This window comes from Lacerta agilis, chromosome 7 (genome assembly GCF_009819535.1).
Source record: "Lacerta agilis isolate rLacAgi1 chromosome 7, rLacAgi1.pri, whole genome shotgun sequence".
Taxonomy (NCBI): Eukaryota; Metazoa; Chordata; class Lepidosauria; order Squamata; family Lacertidae; genus Lacerta; species Lacerta agilis.
In genome coordinates, this window is record NC_046318.1 from 65,912,000 (window position 1) to 65,933,291 (window position 21,292).

A 21,292-nucleotide genomic window follows, 5' to 3' on the forward strand; every position below is an offset into this window, starting at 1 on the left:
GCTGTCTTACCCATAGGTGCTAGGGGTGTGGGGCACCTGGTTGTCAGGGGTGCCAGGCCGAGAGTCTGGGGCCAGAGAGTTGTCCGGGGAAGAGCTCGCCCGTTGGTCGGAGCGCCGCGGTGGGCTCTTCTGCTGAGGGCGGCTCTATGCCGTGAGTTTGGGGGCGACCGAGCTCCACCCTCCTGCACGCCTGGGACTGGGCAACTGGGAGGGGCACCGGGTGGATCTTTGCACCCCGGCGCCGCATATGCTTAAGACAGCCCTGTGTCTGAAGATTTAAGTACCTCCTCAGAGGCAGGTGGCTAAGTTGTCACTGCTGCTTATATTGCTCCCCATTCCGTCTGACAGCAAAATAAATCCTACTCACCACTCCTTTTTCCCACACAACCGACATCCTGTCCTCCACGCCATTCACCCCATTGGGGATCTTGGTAAAATCATCCTTCCCCAAAGCCTTCTGGCAGATGTCGAAGGTACAGTTATCTGTCGCTGTCACAGTTAAGTCACCACTGAAAAAAGAAACAATTCCAAGTTAGGCAAATCTGAACATTCAGAAACAGAACTTGGTACAAATGATGGACAAAGAATCAAACACAAGATGCTGGCTTGGTTCTCATGTTATAGCTTTCTGTGACCATGCAAACATGCTGGTTCCCAGCAAAGAGTTTGAACTTGCTTTGCTCCACTCTGGTCCTTTTAAGACAGCCCAGCTCAGCATGTCATCCAAATCCAGGATCATAGTTAAGGTCTCTCCTCCTTAACCACAACCTTGTCGGGATACATAGAATGTTGTGTAGCCTCGTAAGTCTGCAGGCTTGAGCTTGCTTGCAAAGTAAAAGAAGCTGATGCAATAGACCTGCAAACCTTACTGTGTTAGAGTGACTCGGCAAGAGTGTGCCGACAGATGATTGGCTGTTGTCTTGTATTAAAGGGGAACCTGTTAAGCAGGGTGTGGTGGTGTAAAGCGGAGTCAGAGAGAGTAAGAGTGAAGTTGTCCTACTTGTCGTTGTATGAACTGTCTGTATGTATATAGCTCACAATAAAAGAATACTGCACTAAAGAACCTGTGGCTTTTGCACTTCTCTGCTACAACGCCGTGGAGCAATCCGCGACAAACCTGTCATCATAGGACCAGCCTTGGCTATATGTAGCTGAGGATGTCCCAGTGTAGAGCAGCCACCATAGAGCAAACTGCCGTATGTATCCACACAACAGACTTCACCAGTTGGCTGCCACATGGCTATTTTTATTTTGTAACTTAAGCTAGTTACACCTTGCTTGGGAAGGGCTGTGGCAGAGTATCTGCTCTGTATACAAAGCATCCCAGGTTCAGTCCCTGGAGTCTCCAGGTAGAGATGGGAGAACCCCTTGGATAGCTGTTACCAGTCAGTGTAGAGCCAATGGTCTGACTCAGCATAAGGCAATTTCCTACATCCCTAAACCATGCTGAGACTGTATTTCCAAAGGAGACCACTTGGATAAAAACCTATTTTGACAATAACAACTGCAAAAATAATTAAAAAAATGAACAAAGCAATAGATGCACACAGCACAGTAAGTTGAAAGACCAGCAGAACACAGAAAAAAATAACAGCAGTCCATTATAAGATGCCTTCCAGAACAGAAATGTCCTCTCTAAAATGAGAAGGAAGTTAGCTTGAAGGATCTCCTCAGAGAGAAATTCCCAACAATGTTGCACACGCATTTGCCGAATGTTTGTGGCATGAAAACACAGACTACGCCCAGTATGGCTGGCTTCATCTGTTTAATGGCCTTCTTGCTAAGGCATCCAGATGCTGCTAACAAGTCATACGTGAGTATTTTACATGTACATTGTGTCAGCTTACTTTGCCAAAAGATTCATCAGGAAGTCTGGAGTAGAAGGATCCGGCCTCAGGGGTGGGCCCATGACATGTGCTGCAGCATGGGACCATTCCTTATGCCAGTAGTGAGTGCCATCTGTTCCAAGGCCAGCAGCTATAGGTTCCCCATAAACAACTTTCCCTGGTGGAGGGGGATAAGAAAATACATATATTAAGAGGAGCAAACTAACAATGCAGGCTTGCAATATTGCACAGTGCACAACTGGCTGGCTACACTACAGCAACATTTGGTTATCAGGTATTTGAATATATATATATATATATATATATATATATATATATATATATATATAGGTAGAATTTGGGTATATATATACCCAAATTCTACCAATATGAGATTCTATAGGGCTCTATCACACATCAATGTTGATGTTTGCACTGTGAAATAAAAGGGTGATAACAGAGTGGTCTTCTGGCCTAACAGAAATCTGATGGTGCAGGGTTCCTGATTGTAAGGAGGCTTCTAAGCCTGTTCACCTGAACAGGCTTAGAATCCCTGTTCCTTGCCTTCATGCTAGTGCACAGTAGGATACTGGGGGAGGGTACTTGTGTACATGTTTCCCCCCACTACTTTAACCCCACATACATTCAATCCAAATACATGAGCAAGGCTGGGGGGGGGGGAACCTAGCCAGATGGGTGGGGTATAAATAATAATTTTTTATTTATTACAGAGAATCCAGAAACATGGGAGTTCTGATGACCAAAGTTGAAAAAAAAAAAACACAGAGAAGATAAACGCTGTATTATGTTCACATTTTATTCTAATGCCTGTAAATTTCAGAAGTTGCTTAATGGTTAAATTAGTGGAGATATGGCAAAACAGTCATCACATTAATCTGCAGCAGCCCCAATGGCAAGAGTGCTGCAGCCCTTGAGACTGGTTTGTTTGGTTTTTGCAGGCAATAGTTATTTCCCCTGCTCCCTTGTCTCCTCCTTTCCACTTCTCTCTCACTTAGTTTTTCTGACCTCCTGATGTTATGTAAGGAGGGGGATATGTTTTCCTTTTCCAAGCTTGGAAACTCAGGAGCTTGCCAACTTTCAGAGCAAAAGGTTGTTGCGCCTGTGTAGCTATGTCTCCTACGCACACGGCACATAACAATCTTGGCAGGTAGGGTGAAGCCACCACAATCAACAAACTCAGAACCTCCAAACAAAAAATAACCCGCTCAAATCATGATTACATTGAAATAAGCCCTGCTGGATTCAATGGTATATTTACTGCCTAGTAAAAGTGCTTTTAGAGTTGTAGTCTAAGCCTAGCTTGATAAGGCAGGGAATCTGAAGAGTGGCAGCTGCAAAACCTGTAGAAAGTTACCCTAGATGATGGTAATGCAATTTAAATACCCAAAAAAGATTCTAAGCAGTTTACAAAGTATAAGAAATGGTTATATAAACATCAAAGCATCCATGATCCATAATTGAAAGCCAGTGTGGCATAACAGTTAAGAGTGGTGGACTACAACCTGGGAGACTAGGGTTCGAATCTCCACTCAGCCATGGAGCTCAATGGGTGACCTTGGGCCAGTCACCATCTCTTAGCCTTACCTACCTCACGGGGTTGTTATGGGGTTGAAATGGGGAGAAGGAAAACCACGTAGGCCACTTTGAGCTCCTTGGAAGATGAAAGTGGCATATAAATGTAGTAATTGAAAATGAAAATAAGTAATAAAAGAATCCCATTAAAGCAGAACTAAAACAGGAAGTTCAGGAAGCAGGTACATCTTCAGAAGCTGGTGAAATGCCAAAAAAGATGGAGCCTCTTGTTTTCAGCTGGGAGTGCATTCCATAATACCAGTGCCACCAGAGAAACACCCAGCCTTCACTTTACCACAAGCAAATCATCATTAAGCTTTTGGAAAGACTAAACAGGTTTCATCTGGCACACAAAGGTCACTTTTGGCATAGAAGTGGAGAGCCAGTGTGGTGTAGTGGTTAAGAGCGGTAGACACATAATCAGGTGAACCGGGTTCGCGTCTCTGCTCCTCCACATGCAGCTGCTAGGTGACCTTGGGCTAGTCACACTTCTTTGAAGTCTCTCAGCCCCACTCACCTCACAGAGTGTTTGTTGTGGGGAAGGAAGGGAAAGGAGAATGTTAGCCGCTTTGAGACTCCTTCGGGTAGTGATAAAGCGGGATATCAAATCCAAACTACTCCTCTTCCTCCTCCTCCTCCTCCAATACCCTGAGCTGCATCTCCAAGCAGCAGAAAAAAGGGCATTTGAGCCTCCTCTGTACTTTCAGGGTCTGGTATGAATGCCAATAACATACGAAAGAATAGTTACAGGTAGGTAGCCATGCTGGTCTGCCGTAATCGAAACAAAATAAAAAAAATTCCTTCCAGTAGCACCTTAGCGACCAACTAAGTTTGTTATTGGTATGAGCTTTCATGTGCATGCATCTGAAGAAGTGTGCATGCACACAAAAGCTCATACCAATAACAAACTTAGTTGGTCTCTAAGGTGCTACTGGAAGGGATTTTTTTATACAAAAGAATATGGAAGGTACCCTACCTACAGCCAACCCTGGATCAGGAGACAAATTAACAGAAAGATAATAGAAACTTCATCTGTTGATGTATGTTCAGTGAAGCATGTTTGATACTGTCACACTGTAAGTGACACTGTAGGCTGGGATAGGAACCCATGGCTCTCCAGATACTGCTGGACTCAAGCTCCCACCAGTGCAGCCAGTGGTCAAGGATGATGGGAGTTTTAGTCCAGAAATATATGGAGGGCCACCCATTCCCTGTCTCTGCTGTAGGAATGCTGCTTTTTAAAAGAGAGCTACAGAGGTGGCATGAAGGAGTACTCCTGCCTATGATGTGAGGGCAAATGAGGCTGTCATGTTGCTTTGTGGTGTGTGTGTGTGTGTGTGTGTGTGTGTGTGTGTTTCCTTCCTCACACACTTTATTCCCAAGCAGAGAAGACACTCACACACACACCTTGGGTCCAGAAAGATCATGCCTTATTGGAAAGGGGCTGGAGGGAGCGGAGCAGGGAGGAAATACAGGCACCCAAAGTTGGGGGCGGGGGGCTGCTGGTCTTCCAAATGGCAGGCTCTTCCGAATCTCTGGCTACAGCTAAGCAGGTTTATTTCTGGTCAGCGTCTGAATGAGAGACCACCTAGGAACTCCATATATGCCACTTTAAGGAAGGAAAGCAGGATGTAAACACACTTTTCAAAAGTCTAATTATTTAATCCCACTCTGTCACCTCCAGTCGAAAATGTGTTACTGGTTTCTGAAGCACTATTAATCCCCTGAAGAACAAAGATACAATGGTACACACATTCACCCTGTTATCAACTCTCTAAAATGAAGGTGTCTGTTTCCAGGCTCATAAGAGCCCTTGGAAATGGCCATGAATTAAAAAAACGCCTAGCCCGTTCCATTCTCTAGTAATCTAATATGGCCCTACCTACATTATTAGGGAGGGAGCCCCACTGAATTAAATGGGATTTCCTTTTGAGCAAGAATGCTTCTGATTACACTGTTAATATATAAAAGCAACATCATTCTTGGATCATCGGAACCCTTTTCCAAGTTCAGGAGGACCGACGTTGTCCGATCTCTCTGCGAATATTCGGTGAGCAGAGGGGCATCAAAATCAATTTAAGGCTTCAGTCAGTCCTTACAATGTCTGTGCCGTATCAGGAAATATCTGTTTCGCCACTTGCATGGCTTCAGATTTTACTGTTTAGTTACATCACACAGCCAGACGGCTTGGGACCTCTTGGAACAAAGCAGAAATTTCTATGTCATTATTAATTTAAAAAATCACTCCTGAGACAGAAAAGAGGATGGCAATGTTCATGCTTAATCACTGGTACAGCTAGCATAACGGGTCCTGCATCTCTAACAAACAGGCTAAACTGCAACCCCATTTAACAGATACAGTCTGGATTTGGGTTTAGACACTGCTACTCGTCAGCTAATTGTTTTTCCTTCATTCTTTTTAAATAAGAGAAGTACTATGGCTTGAGGCTGTGTGGAAGCCATGATCTCTGACTTGGTTACGTGACAACTGCTTGGCTAGTGGTGATGCTTACTGAACTCACCATGCACTCGGAGCAGATGGTAGCTTGAGAAAAACCAGGCCCAAGTTCAGACCGAGGCAGAGAAACTAATCAGATACTTCACTGTTATTTATGTTGGCAGTTGTAGCCTAAATACTAAAGAAGCAGGCCCGCCTAGCTGGTCTATTTTATTTTATTTTATTTAATAATAATAATAATATTTATTATTTGTACCCCGCCCATCTGGCTGGATTTCCCCAGCCACTCTGGGCGGCTTCCAACAGAAACCAAATACAACAATATCAAACATTAAAAACTTCCCTAAAAAGGGCTGCCTTCAGGTTTTTTCTGAATGTCAGGTAGTTGTTTATTTCCCTGACCTGTTTATTTCCCATACTTCCTCCCAAAGCAGCTCAGGGAGGGCAGCAAACGCACTGAGGATAAAACTATTGGAACACCTGAAAACAAAAACAGTTATCCAATTTACAGATGTGCCCATGGGAGGCCCCCTAAGGGTTGGGAAGCCCTGATCAATAGTATATGCACTTTAACATCTACACAATTGTTGTTGTTGTGTACACGATTCAGACCGAGAAAACACGACACCATGCAAAGATTCTACCTTTTCCACTTCCAATGATTTTGGACTGCCCTGGGGGGTTTTATTTTTATTTTGTGCTTTGACCTACATATTTTGGCTGATTTCACAGTTTCTTGTGCTTTTACAAAGTTGAAGGGAGGATGAGAAACCAGGCTCCACAGCATTGCCAACAGTGGCATCTAGTGGACAAATCCAGTGCAACATGACACAGAAGTGACGTTTTCCTAACTCACAGATTGGGCCGGCTACTTACACAAGGGTTCGGATTTGGGGGCTCATGTGCAATGGCAGAATCATGCAAAGTCAGGAACCCTCAGAACCTCATGCTGTGAGGCAGAGCGCACCCTTTTTACTGGCCTCCGAAAGTCCTCACAACTCCTTCCCACAGACTGGGAAGCAAGGCACCGCCATGCTTATGCACTGCCTTCCCAAAGATGGGTAACCAAGGTGCCGGGCTTGGTGAAGGAGATGCAAGAGCTCCAGTAGTGTCCCAGAGCCCTCACACTTCCTTCCCAAAGCTAGTCCCCTAAACGTTCCCAGAAAATTAGAGTATTAAAGTATTAAAGTATGGTGCCTCCTTCCCAGAGCTGGGAAGCTTCTGCCAGGCTTAGGGAGGGAGGTGTGATCCTCATGATGCCGCCCCCCATCGCCCTTGCAAGTTGGCACCTCTGGCTCCAATGAAAAAATGTCACCACACACCACTGAGCGTGAGAGCTCCAGAATGCTGTCAAAGATGGAAATGCCTTTAAGATTAGAGTGTTGCTGTCTTTGGAGTGCGTGAAGGCCCTGTTTATCCAACTATTTTTAAGAACACAAGAACAGCCCTGCTAAATCAGGCCAATAGCCCATCTAGTCCAGCATCCTCTTCTCAAAGTGGCCGACCAGATGCCTGTGGGAAGCCTGTAAGTTGGACCTGAGCAGAACAACAACTGAGACTCTTAATACCTCTGAGAGGTGTTAGCTAGTAGCCACTGATTGCCTTGTCCTCCATGAATTTGTCTAAACCGCTTTTAAAGATGCCCAAGTTGGATTCAGGGGTAATCATGGAAGGGTTAATTCCTAGTGTGTAAGGCAGAGTAATACCTGTGCAGGCCAAATCCCCCCCCCCCTGGTGTTTTAACTATTTCTGCCTGACACCCAGGGATGGAATGTCAAACCTTGAGATCTTAGTATTACCGGTTCTGCAGCGCCTCTGCACAATCTTAAAACATGCTGGGTCAGAAACGCACCTTGCCTTCGTGCATCTGCGATCACCGTGGCTGCAGACTTGCTCATCACATGAACTACGTAGAGAGGGCAGTTCACCGAGTTTGCTATGGTGATTGCTCTCAGCGTGGCTTCAGCTTCCACTTCTTCCGGGCGACACAGTTGGTGCCCTTCTGGACCAGTTATTCCCAGGGATAACATCTTCTTTGCACCCTGCAGGCCAGCCACAGCGACACAGAAGTTAATGTTGCTACCAATTGAAAAATTAAGGACTTCTCTGCAACTCTGGTCCAGCTACCCAAGTAATTAAACCCCCCCCCCAATAAGTACAAGATTTGAAAATCATTTGTACTGTGATGGTCAGCAACTTAGCTGTGATTTGTAGTTTATTAGAACAAATGCCTACGTGCTTGATTTTTCTGGATGTTTTGTTTTTTAAAAACACAGAAGGCTTTGGAAATATATGTTGTGTTTATATCTTGTTATAAACCCACATGTATTTGCTTCTGTTCAGAGATTTCTTTGGGCTGGATCCAGATTCACAGCTCAATCCTAACCATGTTTATTTAGGAGGAAGTCCTACTGAATTCCATTTAGCTTACACCAAGTTAAGTGGAGTTAGAATTGCAACCTTAGTGATGCTTAGAAAAGACCCACTGAAATAATGTCACTTTGGTCCCAGTGATTATATTGTAAGTAAGTAAGTAAATTTTTATTTATACTCTGCCCTCCCCAGCCAAGACCGGGATCAGGGTGGCTAACATCAAATGTCAAATACATAAAAACACAATCAAACAATTGATTAAAATACAGCTTAAAAATTAGAATCAGGGTAAAATTAAATGACTGCCCATGAAATTACAACCATAGGGGTCGGGAACCTCAAGTATTCATCAGGGCCAGCTATCCATGTTGGTCCCACATGAGCCAATAAAAGGGCCAAAGAGGTAACTTACAGCAGTGTTCCCCAACCTTGGGCCTCCAGCTGTTTCTGGCCTTCAATTCCCATCATCCCTGACCACTGGCCTTGCTAGCTAGGGATGATGGGAGCTGTAGTCCAAAAACAACTGGAGGCCCAAGGTTGGGGAACACTGACTTACAGGGTCCCATAGAAGGGAGTCAAACTCAACTCTGGGAACTGCAGCATGTTAAGTCTAGTGACTGTTGATAGGAGACTTCTATTCCCCTCTCAGAAATGCAATTCTCATAGTGATTTGACCATCAATCCACCTTCCTAGGAAAACTCTGAAAACTGTACATTTGAGAGGAACAGGTGTTTCCAAACAGCACCCTTAAAACGACAGTTCTCAGATTTTGGAGGGGAAACCCGTGAGACCCTTTGTGCTAGCCCTGCCTCCAACATCACCATCTCCCACTAGCTCCATCTCTTCTGACTGCATGTTTGGTCAAAGTCTGAAAGGGGGGTTTATGAACATTTGGCTGTGCATACATAGGCTCCTCTGGATGACAGAGCCCCAATTACACAGGGCTCCCAATCATATGAGAAGACAATGCAACTTTCAGCTGAAGACATGTAGGCTGCCCCTCCAGACATTAATTGAATGTGGGAAGGTCAGGAGGGGCAGAAATGGCTGGGCCAACATGTCCAGTTCCCCTCTGCCCTCCATTTGTTAGCAAAAGATGTGTACAGTGGGTACCTCGGGTTAATAACTTAATTCGTTCTGGAGGTCCGTTCTTAACCTGAGGTACCACCTTAGCTAATGGGGCCTCCCACTGCTGCCGTGCCGCCACCACGCGATTTCTGTTCTCATCCTGAAGCAAAGTTCTTAACACGAGGTACTATTTCTAGGTTAGCGGAGTCTGTAACCTGAAGCGTCTGTAACCCGAGTTACCACTGTAATTTACGAATCGTTACAATCTTAAATACAAAGGTATTGCTGCAATCTGTTGCAGAGTGGATGAATGCTTCTGCGTCACCTTGGAGATAGATAATTACCTCTGCAATCAGATCCCCATTTTCTGCATGGACTTGAGCAATCGCACCGATTTGTTTGCATTGAGAAAAGGCAGAGTGTAACTCTAGATCTCCAACCATATAGACACCTTTGTATGCCATAAACATCTTAAAGGAGTTCACACCCTTTTCCTGGGCTAGGATTTTCATCTCTTCTTTAACCTTGAAAACACAACAAAAAAATTGTTAAATGTTCAAACCTCACAATATCCTCTTGAATTTATTTGGCATCAAATCCTACCATCCGATTGGCTAAATTATTTGAGTGTATTATTTGACAGTGATATTTATACTTGATTGGCAGAACACCAAAATTTCCCAGGATATTCTTCAGGAGACATTAAGATTTCTCTGTGAAATGTTGTAACCGATAATTATGTGAAACTTTAATGACATGAAATAATTCCTGTAGGGACTATGACTCTTTTTTGGTTATGTATTTTTTGGAATTCTTGTTTATTATGAAAAAGATGAGCTATCACAGTATCATTCAATTAAATTTTTTTTTACAATTAAATAACTTTTAAATAAGCTTTTTAAAAAAATTCCCAGGACTAAATCCTCTGGCTACTTTAGCACACCCATCTTGGAAGGCTTCACCCCTGGGCTCCTGAGCATGGTGAAAATTTAGTTTATTACATGTATATATCATTTCACACATCCAAAAGTGTATTGAAGCGATTTGAAGTTATGAAATACAAAATACATAAAACAATTCAATAATAGAATAGATACAAAATACTAAGGGTTGTAGCTAAAGAAGCTGTCCCGTTCACGCAAGCTTGTGAAACGATTTATGTATGCTACTACTGCGGCCCGTGTTTTGTTAGCCCCAAAATGGAAAACGAGCGAGGCTGCAGCCAAAGAAGAATGGCAACGTAAACTGATGGAATACGCGCAGCTTGCAGATTTAACATATAGAGTAAGAGAACAAGAAGAATGTATGTTTAAAGAAGTCTGGAAAATGTTTACTGAATATATGGGTGAAAATTGTGTTCATTTAAAAATGCTGCTAGCATTAAGATAAGTTCAACAGTGAAAACAAGTTTTGATGGATGTAACAATGGATTACTGAATGGTTTAGTTCATGTAAAATATGCAGGGATGTATGGTATGCAAAATGAAAGAATAAGGGAAGTCATTGATTTAAGGTTGTTTAAATGAATATTTTGAAACATAAATCAGAAAATTTAATACACACACACACACACACACACACACACACACAGTATATATAAAGAAGCATAACTTTCACCAATCCTCATGCAAACCCCCATGTCAAATCTGTTCCAGCAAGCAGGCAGAAACCCTAAAATAAATCTGTGGAGTGTGCAGGAGGGAGAAGAGGAAGAAGAAGGACCACTGAGCAAGCTGAAGTCCATAGGTGAATGCAGCAACTTCATCTTACACAACCCATCATGTTTTCGTCCAAAGAAAAATAACAATCTAGAACAGCACAAAATATGTACCTCCCCCACACAGAATGAACACAAGAAGCAAGAGGAAGGAAGGCAAATTTGAATGTGCCACAACTGGGCCCTTGGTCATTTGGCAAGAACGCCACACAGGCCGTTTTCCATGCAACTCGTGGCATCTGTCCTTGGCGCATGTTGGACACACTTGAAGGAACAAATACGCTACTGGCCTTCTGCTTACCTTGTTGCTCCACCACGTGACGGCCACATGAAGTGCATAATCGCAGCAGACTTTGGGATCTGCCCAGCTTCTCCATCTCTCATAGGCTTCAATGAGAGAACAGCCTTTCTGAGGTATCGCAAAGTCAATGATCATTGTCGTGCCTCCTGCTACAGCAGCCTAAAAGAAAAAAGACAAAGAGGTTGGCGATGAAGGAAGTGTTGCAAGGTTCTACTTTCTCCTGATTACCCTTTCTGTCCCTTGCAAAATATGAAAGGCTTAAAATTCAGGCACTGTTGAAGTATTTATTTAATTTTTTTCTATTTTCTCTGTTAGAAGTCCTTTATCTTGGATTGAAGAAGACACACACAGGAAGGGGATAGTTGGGAGAAAGGTGATCCCTGCAGGAAAGGCAGGGTAGAAAGGTCCTCTCCTTTCTTCTCATTCCTTGGTTTCCCTTATTACTTTTTGTTATTTAGATCAGTTTGATTTTTATTGTATATTATGTCAAAAACTTTCAATAAAGAACTAATTTATTTATTTTTAAAGTCCTGTGCTAATTCGGCTGTGCAACTAGTTCTGTGAGTGCTGGCTGTGGTTTCCAAGCTACTGCTTCTTCTCAACAGATACAGGTGCAAATGAATGGATCTTAAAGTGCAAATATGTGGCTTTAGTTGCAGCAAACATGAACCTAACCTGAAGTGCACTTCACTGGAGAACTGTCGGCGACATAATGCAATGGAAACAGGAGCATGCATGTGTTTGTGTGTGTGTGTGTGTGTACAGGCCAGAGGTTTTGTGCTGCACCAAAGATCCTGATGGAAAAGTCTGCAGCATTGCTGAGCCTCACCAAGCAGATGGTATGCAGAATTGGGGGGGGGGGAGGGAGCCAGAAGCACCTTAGGCACACAATTAAGCAGGAGCCGTTTTCCTAGTGCCAGCTGAGCTGGAAAAATAAATCTGTGTATCAGCAGAACAATACTGGAGGTGGAAGCGATGACTTTGAAATATGGCACCTGCAATACCGAGGAGCGTTGCATTAGAAACCAAAGCCCCTTGGGATGCTTGCTGAGGAACCCATTTGAAGGGGCATGAAATATATTTCTCCAGAGGCAGGGCAATAGAGTAAACAAAGGAGTGGAGATGGCGTAACCTGCAGGCGACCCCAAAATTACTGAGGGCAGCTGGTGAAGAGTGAAGCGCATAATAATAAGGGGAAAGAGAACTGAAAGCGTTTTAAGGGACTAAGATCAAGTAAAAGAACTGCAACGGCAGATGAATCTCAGTGTTAATGAATGCAGAATAATGCACACCAGTGACATGGACTGTTGATTTCTTAATGGAATGGCCTGCATCAACTAGGGCAGTGTTTCTCAAACTAAGAGCCAGGACTCAGGAATCTCAGCCATGTTCAAGTGGACCTCAGTGCCACCTCCTGCTCCCAGCACCTCCTCACTTGCCTGCCCTGCCCTCTGGTTGTGCCATGACCTTTCATTGTGCCATGACCAAGGCAGGGGCATAGCAAGGGGGGGCGTAGGGGGCGGGTCGCCCCATGTTCCATAATGGAGGGGGTGACAAATTATCAAGGAACAATTACTGCCCTACTAGGACGGTTCATAAAAAACTTTTTTAAAAATGCCTACTCAAAAGGTCTTATCTTACTATACTAGGGATTATATAGCTATATATGAAATTTCATGCATATCGGTTAATATCTTGACCCTCCTCCACCAAAATAGCTGTTTACTTGGCTGTTTTCCTATGTCGTAAAGGCTGAAATTTCAGTTCAGTGGAGCACTTACTGTTCCCAACCCTAACCCTGTGGAAAGCCATCTAATTAGACTTTAATTTGATTTTGAGATGTTTTCAGGAGGTAATTTAATTATTGTTTGATTTTATACCAATGTTATGTATCTGATGTTAGCCACCCTGAGCCCGACTTCGGCCGGGGAGGGCGGGATATAAATAAAAGTTTATTATTATTATTATTATTACTTGTTATTATTCCTTTGTAAGGAAATATGAAATAATGTAAAACCATTTTTTGCAGGGGGGGGGATCAATGGGGGGGTGACAAGAAATTTCCCGCACCAGGTACCAATTTACCTTGCTACACCCCTGGACCAAGGACCAGTGACTGGCAGGGTAAGGAGAACAGAGAGCCTCGTGGGGAGAAGAGGTAATGAAGGCCTCTCTCCTCTGAGGGGAAAAGGCCACAGGAGGGGCTGAAGGGAATTTTCTGTGGCATAAAAGTTCAATACTGTTGTTATTAATCACACACGAACTGGAAATAGGGAGGAAAGAGGGCAAGAGAGTAAATCGTTACAGGAGGAAGAAGTAAATATGTGAAAGGACCAAGGAGGAGGCATGAATGACCCTGGCAGTTTGGGTGGGTTAAGGTAGAAGTTGGGTGTGGAAAGAATGAGGGAAGAAATGACAGGAGATGGGAAAAACATATTTTGAGGCATTTAGGGACGGATATGGAAAAAGGAAAAGCTGTCTCCACTTAAGAGCCTCTGAATCAACAAAATGAGTGCGAAGGCTGTCACAAGACCTCCAGAGCAAATGCCTGTACTTTGCATGAGGAAAGCTGAGCTATGGAACTCCCTGCCACCAGGAAAATGCTATGGCAAATCATTCAGCAATTTCTAGAGATGGATTAGATATCAGTAGAAAGTGATGTCAAGAACTGCCACCAGTTATGCCAAATTCTGCCTCCACCTGTCACCATTTTGTGACTGGTGGGCCTCTGTAATACTCAGTTGTCTTAACTGAACCTGGGGGTAGAAATGGGCTGGGGGAGGCTGCCCTAGGGAGAAGGGGGTTGGGGGCACCATACAAAGCCACTGCCCAAAGCCAACAGCACACATACCCACTGCCTTTCTATCAGAATTGACAGTTGGAAGGGCTCCAATTTTTGGCTTGGATGACAGGGCCAAGCATTGATTGTGGGTGGGTGTGTATCCAGTTTAGGGTGGGAGAGTAAGGAAAGGTTGAGGAATAAAACTATTCTCTGCTACTCCTGGAAAACCAAGCAACACCCCCCCCCCTTAGTTGCAGCTTTTAGCCAAAATTCTCTGTGTTTCAAAGTAATATTTTTAAACGAGCATAGCGCAAAAGCTCCTGGATGTTTAGTCAGCAAAGGTTTGTGGGCCACATTTATCAGTCTTGATGCACCTTTTCATGCTGATTTCCTTTTGCTTTTCAGTAAGATTTTATTTACCAAAATCCAGCCCTCTGATGTCATACAATCAAATAAAAAAGAGGCACGTAAGCATTTTAAAGGAAATATGCAAGGGAATATCCATCCTTTCTCTGCCCTTGAACCCCACCATGTCTTGTTAGATATATATATTTATATCTGCAGACAGAGATATGCCATACTTTTTAATTATTAGACTAAAAGCAAACATGAAATTCACTTTTGCAATAGGCGTGATATGAAACTGAGCCCTCTGATCCTTTCTAGTTATTTACTCTGCTTTTAAATAATTAATCTGGGGAATGTTTATATGTTAAGAAATTACACGGCCAACACTCAATGGGGAAAAGGCCAAAGACTGCAAATCTGCAAGTTCTGCCACTTTGAGCAATAAATCACTTATTTTAAAGTTTACTAAACGGATTCACCAGCTTCCAGGGATCCTTCCATTTCTGGTACAAGATTTATTTATTCGCTAAATTATTGTAAATAATATTACTGACCCTTAAAATAAACCTTTTAATGAACAGCACTTACCAGAGCAAGACATGGAACACTAAAGTATTTTGTTACTCTGCAAACTGCTTAAAATAAACCTTGTTAATTGCAACAACCTCTTTCCTAAACTTTACGCTTTTGTTATCGTTTTCCTATGTATTTTGTGTTCTGCTTTTGTATTTTTATGTTGCGAACTGCCCTGTGATCTTTGGATGACTGGCAGTATACAAATTTAATAAATAATAGCAACAATAGCTTTTATAGACAAAGCAGATATTTTTGCAAAACGTTTGCTCCTTGACCAATGAGCTAAGCGTGTGTGACTTCTCAGATATCAGCTGCAAATCAATTAATATACAAGTAGGCACAGCAGGACAATAAAAACATGCATCTACTACATGTTTATTTTATGTAAACATTTTTACATAAAATAAATATACATTTATTTAAAATAAACATTTCCCCCCCTTTAGCTTAGATTTAAGAATGACATGTGAGAAAATTCTGGCACTTTCCCCATTATTTGAGCAGCAGAAAATTCCAAGGACAACCTTTAACAGGTTCAGCTCCCTTGTACTGTAGTTTGTTAAGGGTTACTGGGAATTTTAACTGGGGGTGGGGATTAACTACACTGTGCAGAAATCTTTGAGGGGGAAACTGTGCTCCCAAAGTGCTTTGAAGGTACAGTGCGTACACCAGCTCACTGTGGGAACAGTGGGCTTTTCGTGATCTATGAAGTATCTAGACTTATGTTCCACCTGTACATTTGTAAATAAAATCTACCATTAGAAAATGCCATAAGCCTCGTGATCTCCTTCTAAAAGAAACTAAACCCAGGAGAGGGGTGTGCCCTTAGAACTTCTGCCTGTGCAGTGAAGTGGATGACCGCAATGGCAATCTCTTCACTGTGTATGGCTGCAACACAATATATCCTTGTTTTCTTGGGTTTTCTTTAATGATGGGCCAGTTTAGGGAAAATAATATGGTCCTCTAAAGAGCCTAAATCCTTCCTAATTTGCTTATTGCTCTGCAACTCTTGCAAAAATTGAGGTTTGCATTTATATAAATGTGCATAGTGATGTACGGAAGTGAGAGCTGGACCATAAAGAAGGCTGATTGCCGAAGAATTTATGCTTTTGAATTATGGTGCTGGAGGAGACTCTTGAGAGTCCCATGGACTGCAAGAAGATCAAACCTATCCATTCTCAAAGAAATCAGCCCTGAGTGCTCACTAGAAGGACAGATCTTGAAGTTGAGGCTCCAGTACTTTGGCCACCTCATGAGAAGAGAAGACTCCCTGAAAAAGACCCTGATGTTGGAAAAGATGGAGGGCACAAGGAGAAGGGGACGACAGAGGATGAGATGGTTGGACAGTGTTCTTGAAGCTACTAACATGAGTTTGGCCAAACTGCGAGAGGCAGTGAAGGATAGGCGTGCCTGGCGTGCTCTGGTCCATGGGGTCACAAAGAGTCGGACACGACTGAACGACTGAACAACAACAACAACATGTGCATGTATACATTACAGTAGTGTCATATAATAGCACAAGCAATCATGACATTATATATTTCATCATGGACTGGACTGTTATGTAAGGGGTTAAATTAATAGAGATGCTAACATGATTTAAGGCAGCAGCAGGTGGGGGAAAGACATCCAGCTCTTGAGACTCTTGCTAGGCCACATCGTTCCATATCCTTCTAAAATATGTGAAATGTGAACTTGAACTGTGATAATGCTTCTTGCTTGCCTGGATGGAGATGGAGGGGTGGGGGAGTTGTGTGTGTGTGTGTGTGTGTGTGTGTAGGTAGGTAGGTAGGTAGGTAGAAAGCTCTAGCAATTCTCTTGCTTTTGTTGTAATGCCAGAGTTTGTGGGTAGACAATCTCGTCCATGTTTTGTTTTGGTTAGTGCACCTTGTTCATTCCTATTTGCTTTTTAATTTGTTTGTATAAACCACACCCAAAAAAATTCAGCGAAGAGGATCAAAAAAAGAAAGGAAATCTTTAACTTTTGAATAGCTGGGAAGTAGCAGGAGTCCTCACCCATACTTCCACAAGGGTTTAATTTGCCTCACAGTTCGCCATGAAATCTACAGACAGCGCAGCTACGCAGATACACTATTTACATAAGCACACATCAGTGGACAGTGGATTTGCTTCATTGTGTAACTTATATCAACCTTTCGCTGACCCTGGAATATCTTTGCCAGCTGGCAGATGTTTTACTAACTTTGCTAACAGTGGGGTTCCTTGCTGTTTATTTTAACGTCAAAACTTATTTAATTTTAGATGAACTGTTGACTTTAAAGGTTAGTGGCTCTACCTTATCCAAATGTCATAGACTGATTTCTCAATGCCCAATATGATGTTAGGCCTATTCAAGCCTACATGCATCTGTGTGGGCAGGGGTGTCTCAGCTCCCCATGACCAATGGTAAGAAATACTGAAGGGACCTGTACACAGAAGTACCTGCATGTGGGTGGGAAGACCTGCATTGCAATATACAAAACCTGGCGTCTCCCATTCCCCTCCTCTCCCCCAATTTTAGATGCTTTCTCGTGGATATTGCTCACTTCTGGGTTGAGATCATGGAAGCAGGATCAGGAAAGCCCAGCTGCAGCCAGAGCTGCTCCATTATAGCTTCAGTAACTTGAAAGAGATGCAAAAAGTGATCTAATCCAAGGGCCTGCTTCAAAATAAAATCATATAGGGACTCATCCATACTTTTGCTTGCCCTACCGCTTCCCACACTATTAAGTAGTGGGTGGACATAGCAGGCAACACAGAGATTTCTCCAAGCAGCTCTTTATTCTTAAACTGGAACTGAACTGAACACAAACAGATCAGCTGGTCTGCTTTTATACGCAGCTGGCTAACAACATTGTAACAGCAGCCGCCCAGGGTTTCCCACCTAAATTAACTGACGTGGACCTGAGTGAAAACTATATACACAACGGACTTCCGGTTTGGTGCCGGGTAATGGCGGACGGGAGCTGAAGAGCTCCGGTTCCCCGAGGGGTTTTAGGGGTTACCGAGCCTGCTATGTCCACTGTCTCGTGGGTCCCTGTTGTGTCGTCCCCGCTCCCGATTGACCCTCGTAAGGGGGAAAATCGGGTGAGTGAGGCTCCGACACGGGACTGAAGAGACGACTGCCCCCGGAGAACAAAGCAGCGATCCCGCCAGACTTGAGCGCCAAGTATTTCCTGTCAATTTAAAGAAAAAGAAAAAAACCCCGGCTGCTGTAAGTACGGAACTAATTGGATTACAATTTAACAATTGGCAACCGGGAGGGATGTCAAAAGGAAGCCCGTCCCTCTCCTTTGTTGTGCAGAGAAGGTAATTTAGTTTCAAGTAGCTGCAGCTGCACTGTTAGAGACAATGTTGCTTTGAAGTACTTTGACAGATGAGATGGATTAAATCCCTGTGAGGGGATTGAAGATTTTGGAAATATCTCTTATGTGGATTTTTGGATTGTTCTTGGCACCCTGTCTCAGGGGGAAATGGCGCTGGGAAACTAGCACTTAAAGATGTAAAATTACTGACACTTGACACCCTTTGTCTTCTTCAACCATGCTTGCTTTCGTTTTTAAACTGATCTTAGATCCGGGCACTACCCAGGAACAAAGGACAACCCTTTTACAATTAGAACTGATGAATCAGAAAATGGACTTGATAAGGTTTAATTTTAAAGAAATCATTTATGGATCGAGAAAAAGTAGCCAGATTTGGGAGAACTTTGACAAATTGGAAGTAAACTTTGCCAGGGAGCTGGAGGAAATACTGGAGAAATGCAATAAAGTGACTGAGCAAATCCAAGGAAATGGAAAACCCTGTTGGAGTGAGAGACACAGGGTTGATGCTTCGACTGAAAGAGCAACATCCTGTCTCTGGAGTGGGAGTCCAGAGATGAAGGTGAGAAGATTTTTGAAGACACAAGTGGAAGATAATTCAAACTACGAAGTGGAGATGCTGGAAGATGAGAGTTGGTGTTTCCCGAGGCTCCCAGGGGGGAGGTTTATAAATTGTGAGCTGACACTGAACAAGGATGATGGAGGGAGATGCAAAGATGAATGGGGGGTGAGCTTGGGAGAGTGTAGGAAAATGGTAAGAAGGGGGATAGGGTGAAAATGATAGAAATTTAATTAGGACGGCTCTATGGTACCCTGAAGATAGCGTGTTAAGACTATAGGATTTTGAATTAGTGAAGAGATATGTGATTGACTATCAGCAGCAGTTTAAATAAGAAGAAATATAAGATTGATTTAAGAATTATTATGTGATATTATAAGATGTTAAGTTTTTATGATTTTGAACTAAAGATATCTGAATGATTATTAAGGTAAAGAAATTTATTGGAATATTTTAATAAAAGTAGATATGGATAATGGATTTTAAAGCCAAAAATGGATGTTATCAAAGTATATTAGTATTGAAGGCAAAGGAGGGAAAACGGGGGAAGTCTTTTTTTAAGAAGATTTGGAACAAGAATTCCTTTTATCTGTAAAATGTAAAGGGATGTAGGTGTTTTGTTATAGATGTATTTATGTTTAGGTTTGTTTGAAAAAAGTTGTATGTTGTATTTGTGTATTGTTTTTGTGTTTTTGTTTATATGGAAAACCAATAAAATTTTATTAAAAAAAGAAAGAAAACTATATACACAACACCCCTGGTGGCCTAGGGTGAGAACTTCAATACATAACACACACACTCCAAGGAAACCCAGTCTAACTGTGGAATCAGAGCAAACGTCAACTGAGTTTTTTCCAGACTGATGTTTGCTATGATTTAGTGCTAAGGAATGGGTTTTTCGAGGGAAAGCAGTGGGGGGAAAGGCAAAACTGCTCAGGCAGTGGAAAACCACTCAGACCTGCGCTTTCCAGGGACAGGACAAGCAAAGTGGGGGGAAGCCCTTGATCTCTGCTGTTGGCCTATGCAATCCAGGCCAGAGCGTGTCACGTGCATGAGGCTGGTGCACTGCTTAAGGTTAAGACTTGCTGATGGAATTGCATGGCGTCCCTTTTTCCTTGCTAAACTTCTGCTGCAGTTAACATTCCTGCTGGGACCTGCAGGGATAGTTCCAAGGCATGGTGCTGCTTCCTTTGCTCCCATAGAAAACTCCCTTGCTCCAAGTGACAGCTTGCTGCACTGCTTGGGCCATTGGGCCAACTCCTTTGCATACACAGACTTGCTATCAGAAAGCATGGCGATGGCCACTCATTGCACAACTTTTAAAACAAAGGTTGACCTGTCAATAGCTATTAGCTGTAGTGGCTAAACAAAACCTCCATGGGAAGAAGCTGTAAATAATTGAATACTGTTTGTTAGGGAATAAGAAAGCCAATTGCCTGTTTGTGGGCTTTTCTGGAGAAATTTGATTGGTCACTGCAACAAAACCAAAACCTGAACTAGGTGAACCTTTAGTCTGATCCAGCAGGTCTTTTGGTTCTGTGATTATATCATACAGTTTAATACGTCTATATGTGTTTGGAGCCATGCTCTTGAATACAGGCTCCCCTTATACTACTTTCCTTTAAAAAAATGTGCGAATTATTTTCCATATTTATAGCAATGACATCAATAAAGGAACGCTAAGCTGGTTTAATAGAAAGGCTTACATTATGCAGCAATGAATCTTTCAGCATGTGTGTTTGTGTGTTAGAGAGGAAGAGAGATCCAAAGTAAATTTATTGATCTAAGTTTCTTTGGAAAACTTTGGGTCAACTCATCATCCCAGTCAATCTGTTTAAAAGAGCAAAGTCAGCAATCCTACCCTATGTGTCAAGGCTGGTATACCAACCAATTATAAAATATTTTTGGAGTGCTTTGGTGACCCTTGAACTCCCTCAGAAAGTTATTCAAAGCATTCTGACACTGTTTCTTGCAACAGAATAAAAATTAATAACCTGTGCAGAAAATCAATCAGAAGTTACGTACGTACCAAAATACAAGACAAAGCACAGAAAACAGCAAATTCAAAAACCCACTTGGCTTCATCCAGGGTGGGGGACGGGAAAGCAAAGCTATGCTTTGAAGGAGAGGAAAACTGAAGAGGAAGAGCACCACACAACAGGGGTCGCCGATGTGGTGCCCACTGTCACAGCGGCACCCTTATGGTGTTCCCCTGGCACCTACAAAACCTCACTGCCAAGTGAAGGAAGATTTAAGAACTTGTTCCTTCCCTATTGGTCTTTTGAGGGCAGGCCCTAGGGTTGAGGGGGGGGGCCAGGCAAACACACTTTGCTTGGGGTGCCTCCTCTTTTGGTGGGCTCTGGCAGC

The 21,292-nt window shown here is 43.0% G+C and overlaps 1 protein-coding gene across 1 annotated transcript in view; it reads right to left on the bottom strand.

Annotated features, from left to right (window-relative positions):
- DPYS (dihydropyrimidinase) overlaps window positions 1–21,292 on the bottom strand; it is a 45,546-nt gene that overhangs the window by 19,278 nt on the left and 4,976 nt on the right. Inside the window, exons 2-6 of the mRNA XM_033155730.1 lie at window positions 11,338–11,496; window positions 9,664–9,843; window positions 7,730–7,919; window positions 1,848–2,004; window positions 368–509 (exon numbers count right to left, since the gene is read on the bottom strand). Of these exons, the coding sequence (XP_033011621.1) occupies window positions 368–509; window positions 1,848–2,004; window positions 7,730–7,919; window positions 9,664–9,843; window positions 11,338–11,496 (828 nt within the window). The remainder of the gene's footprint in view (window positions 1–367; window positions 510–1,847; window positions 2,005–7,729; window positions 7,920–9,663; window positions 9,844–11,337; window positions 11,497–21,292) is intronic.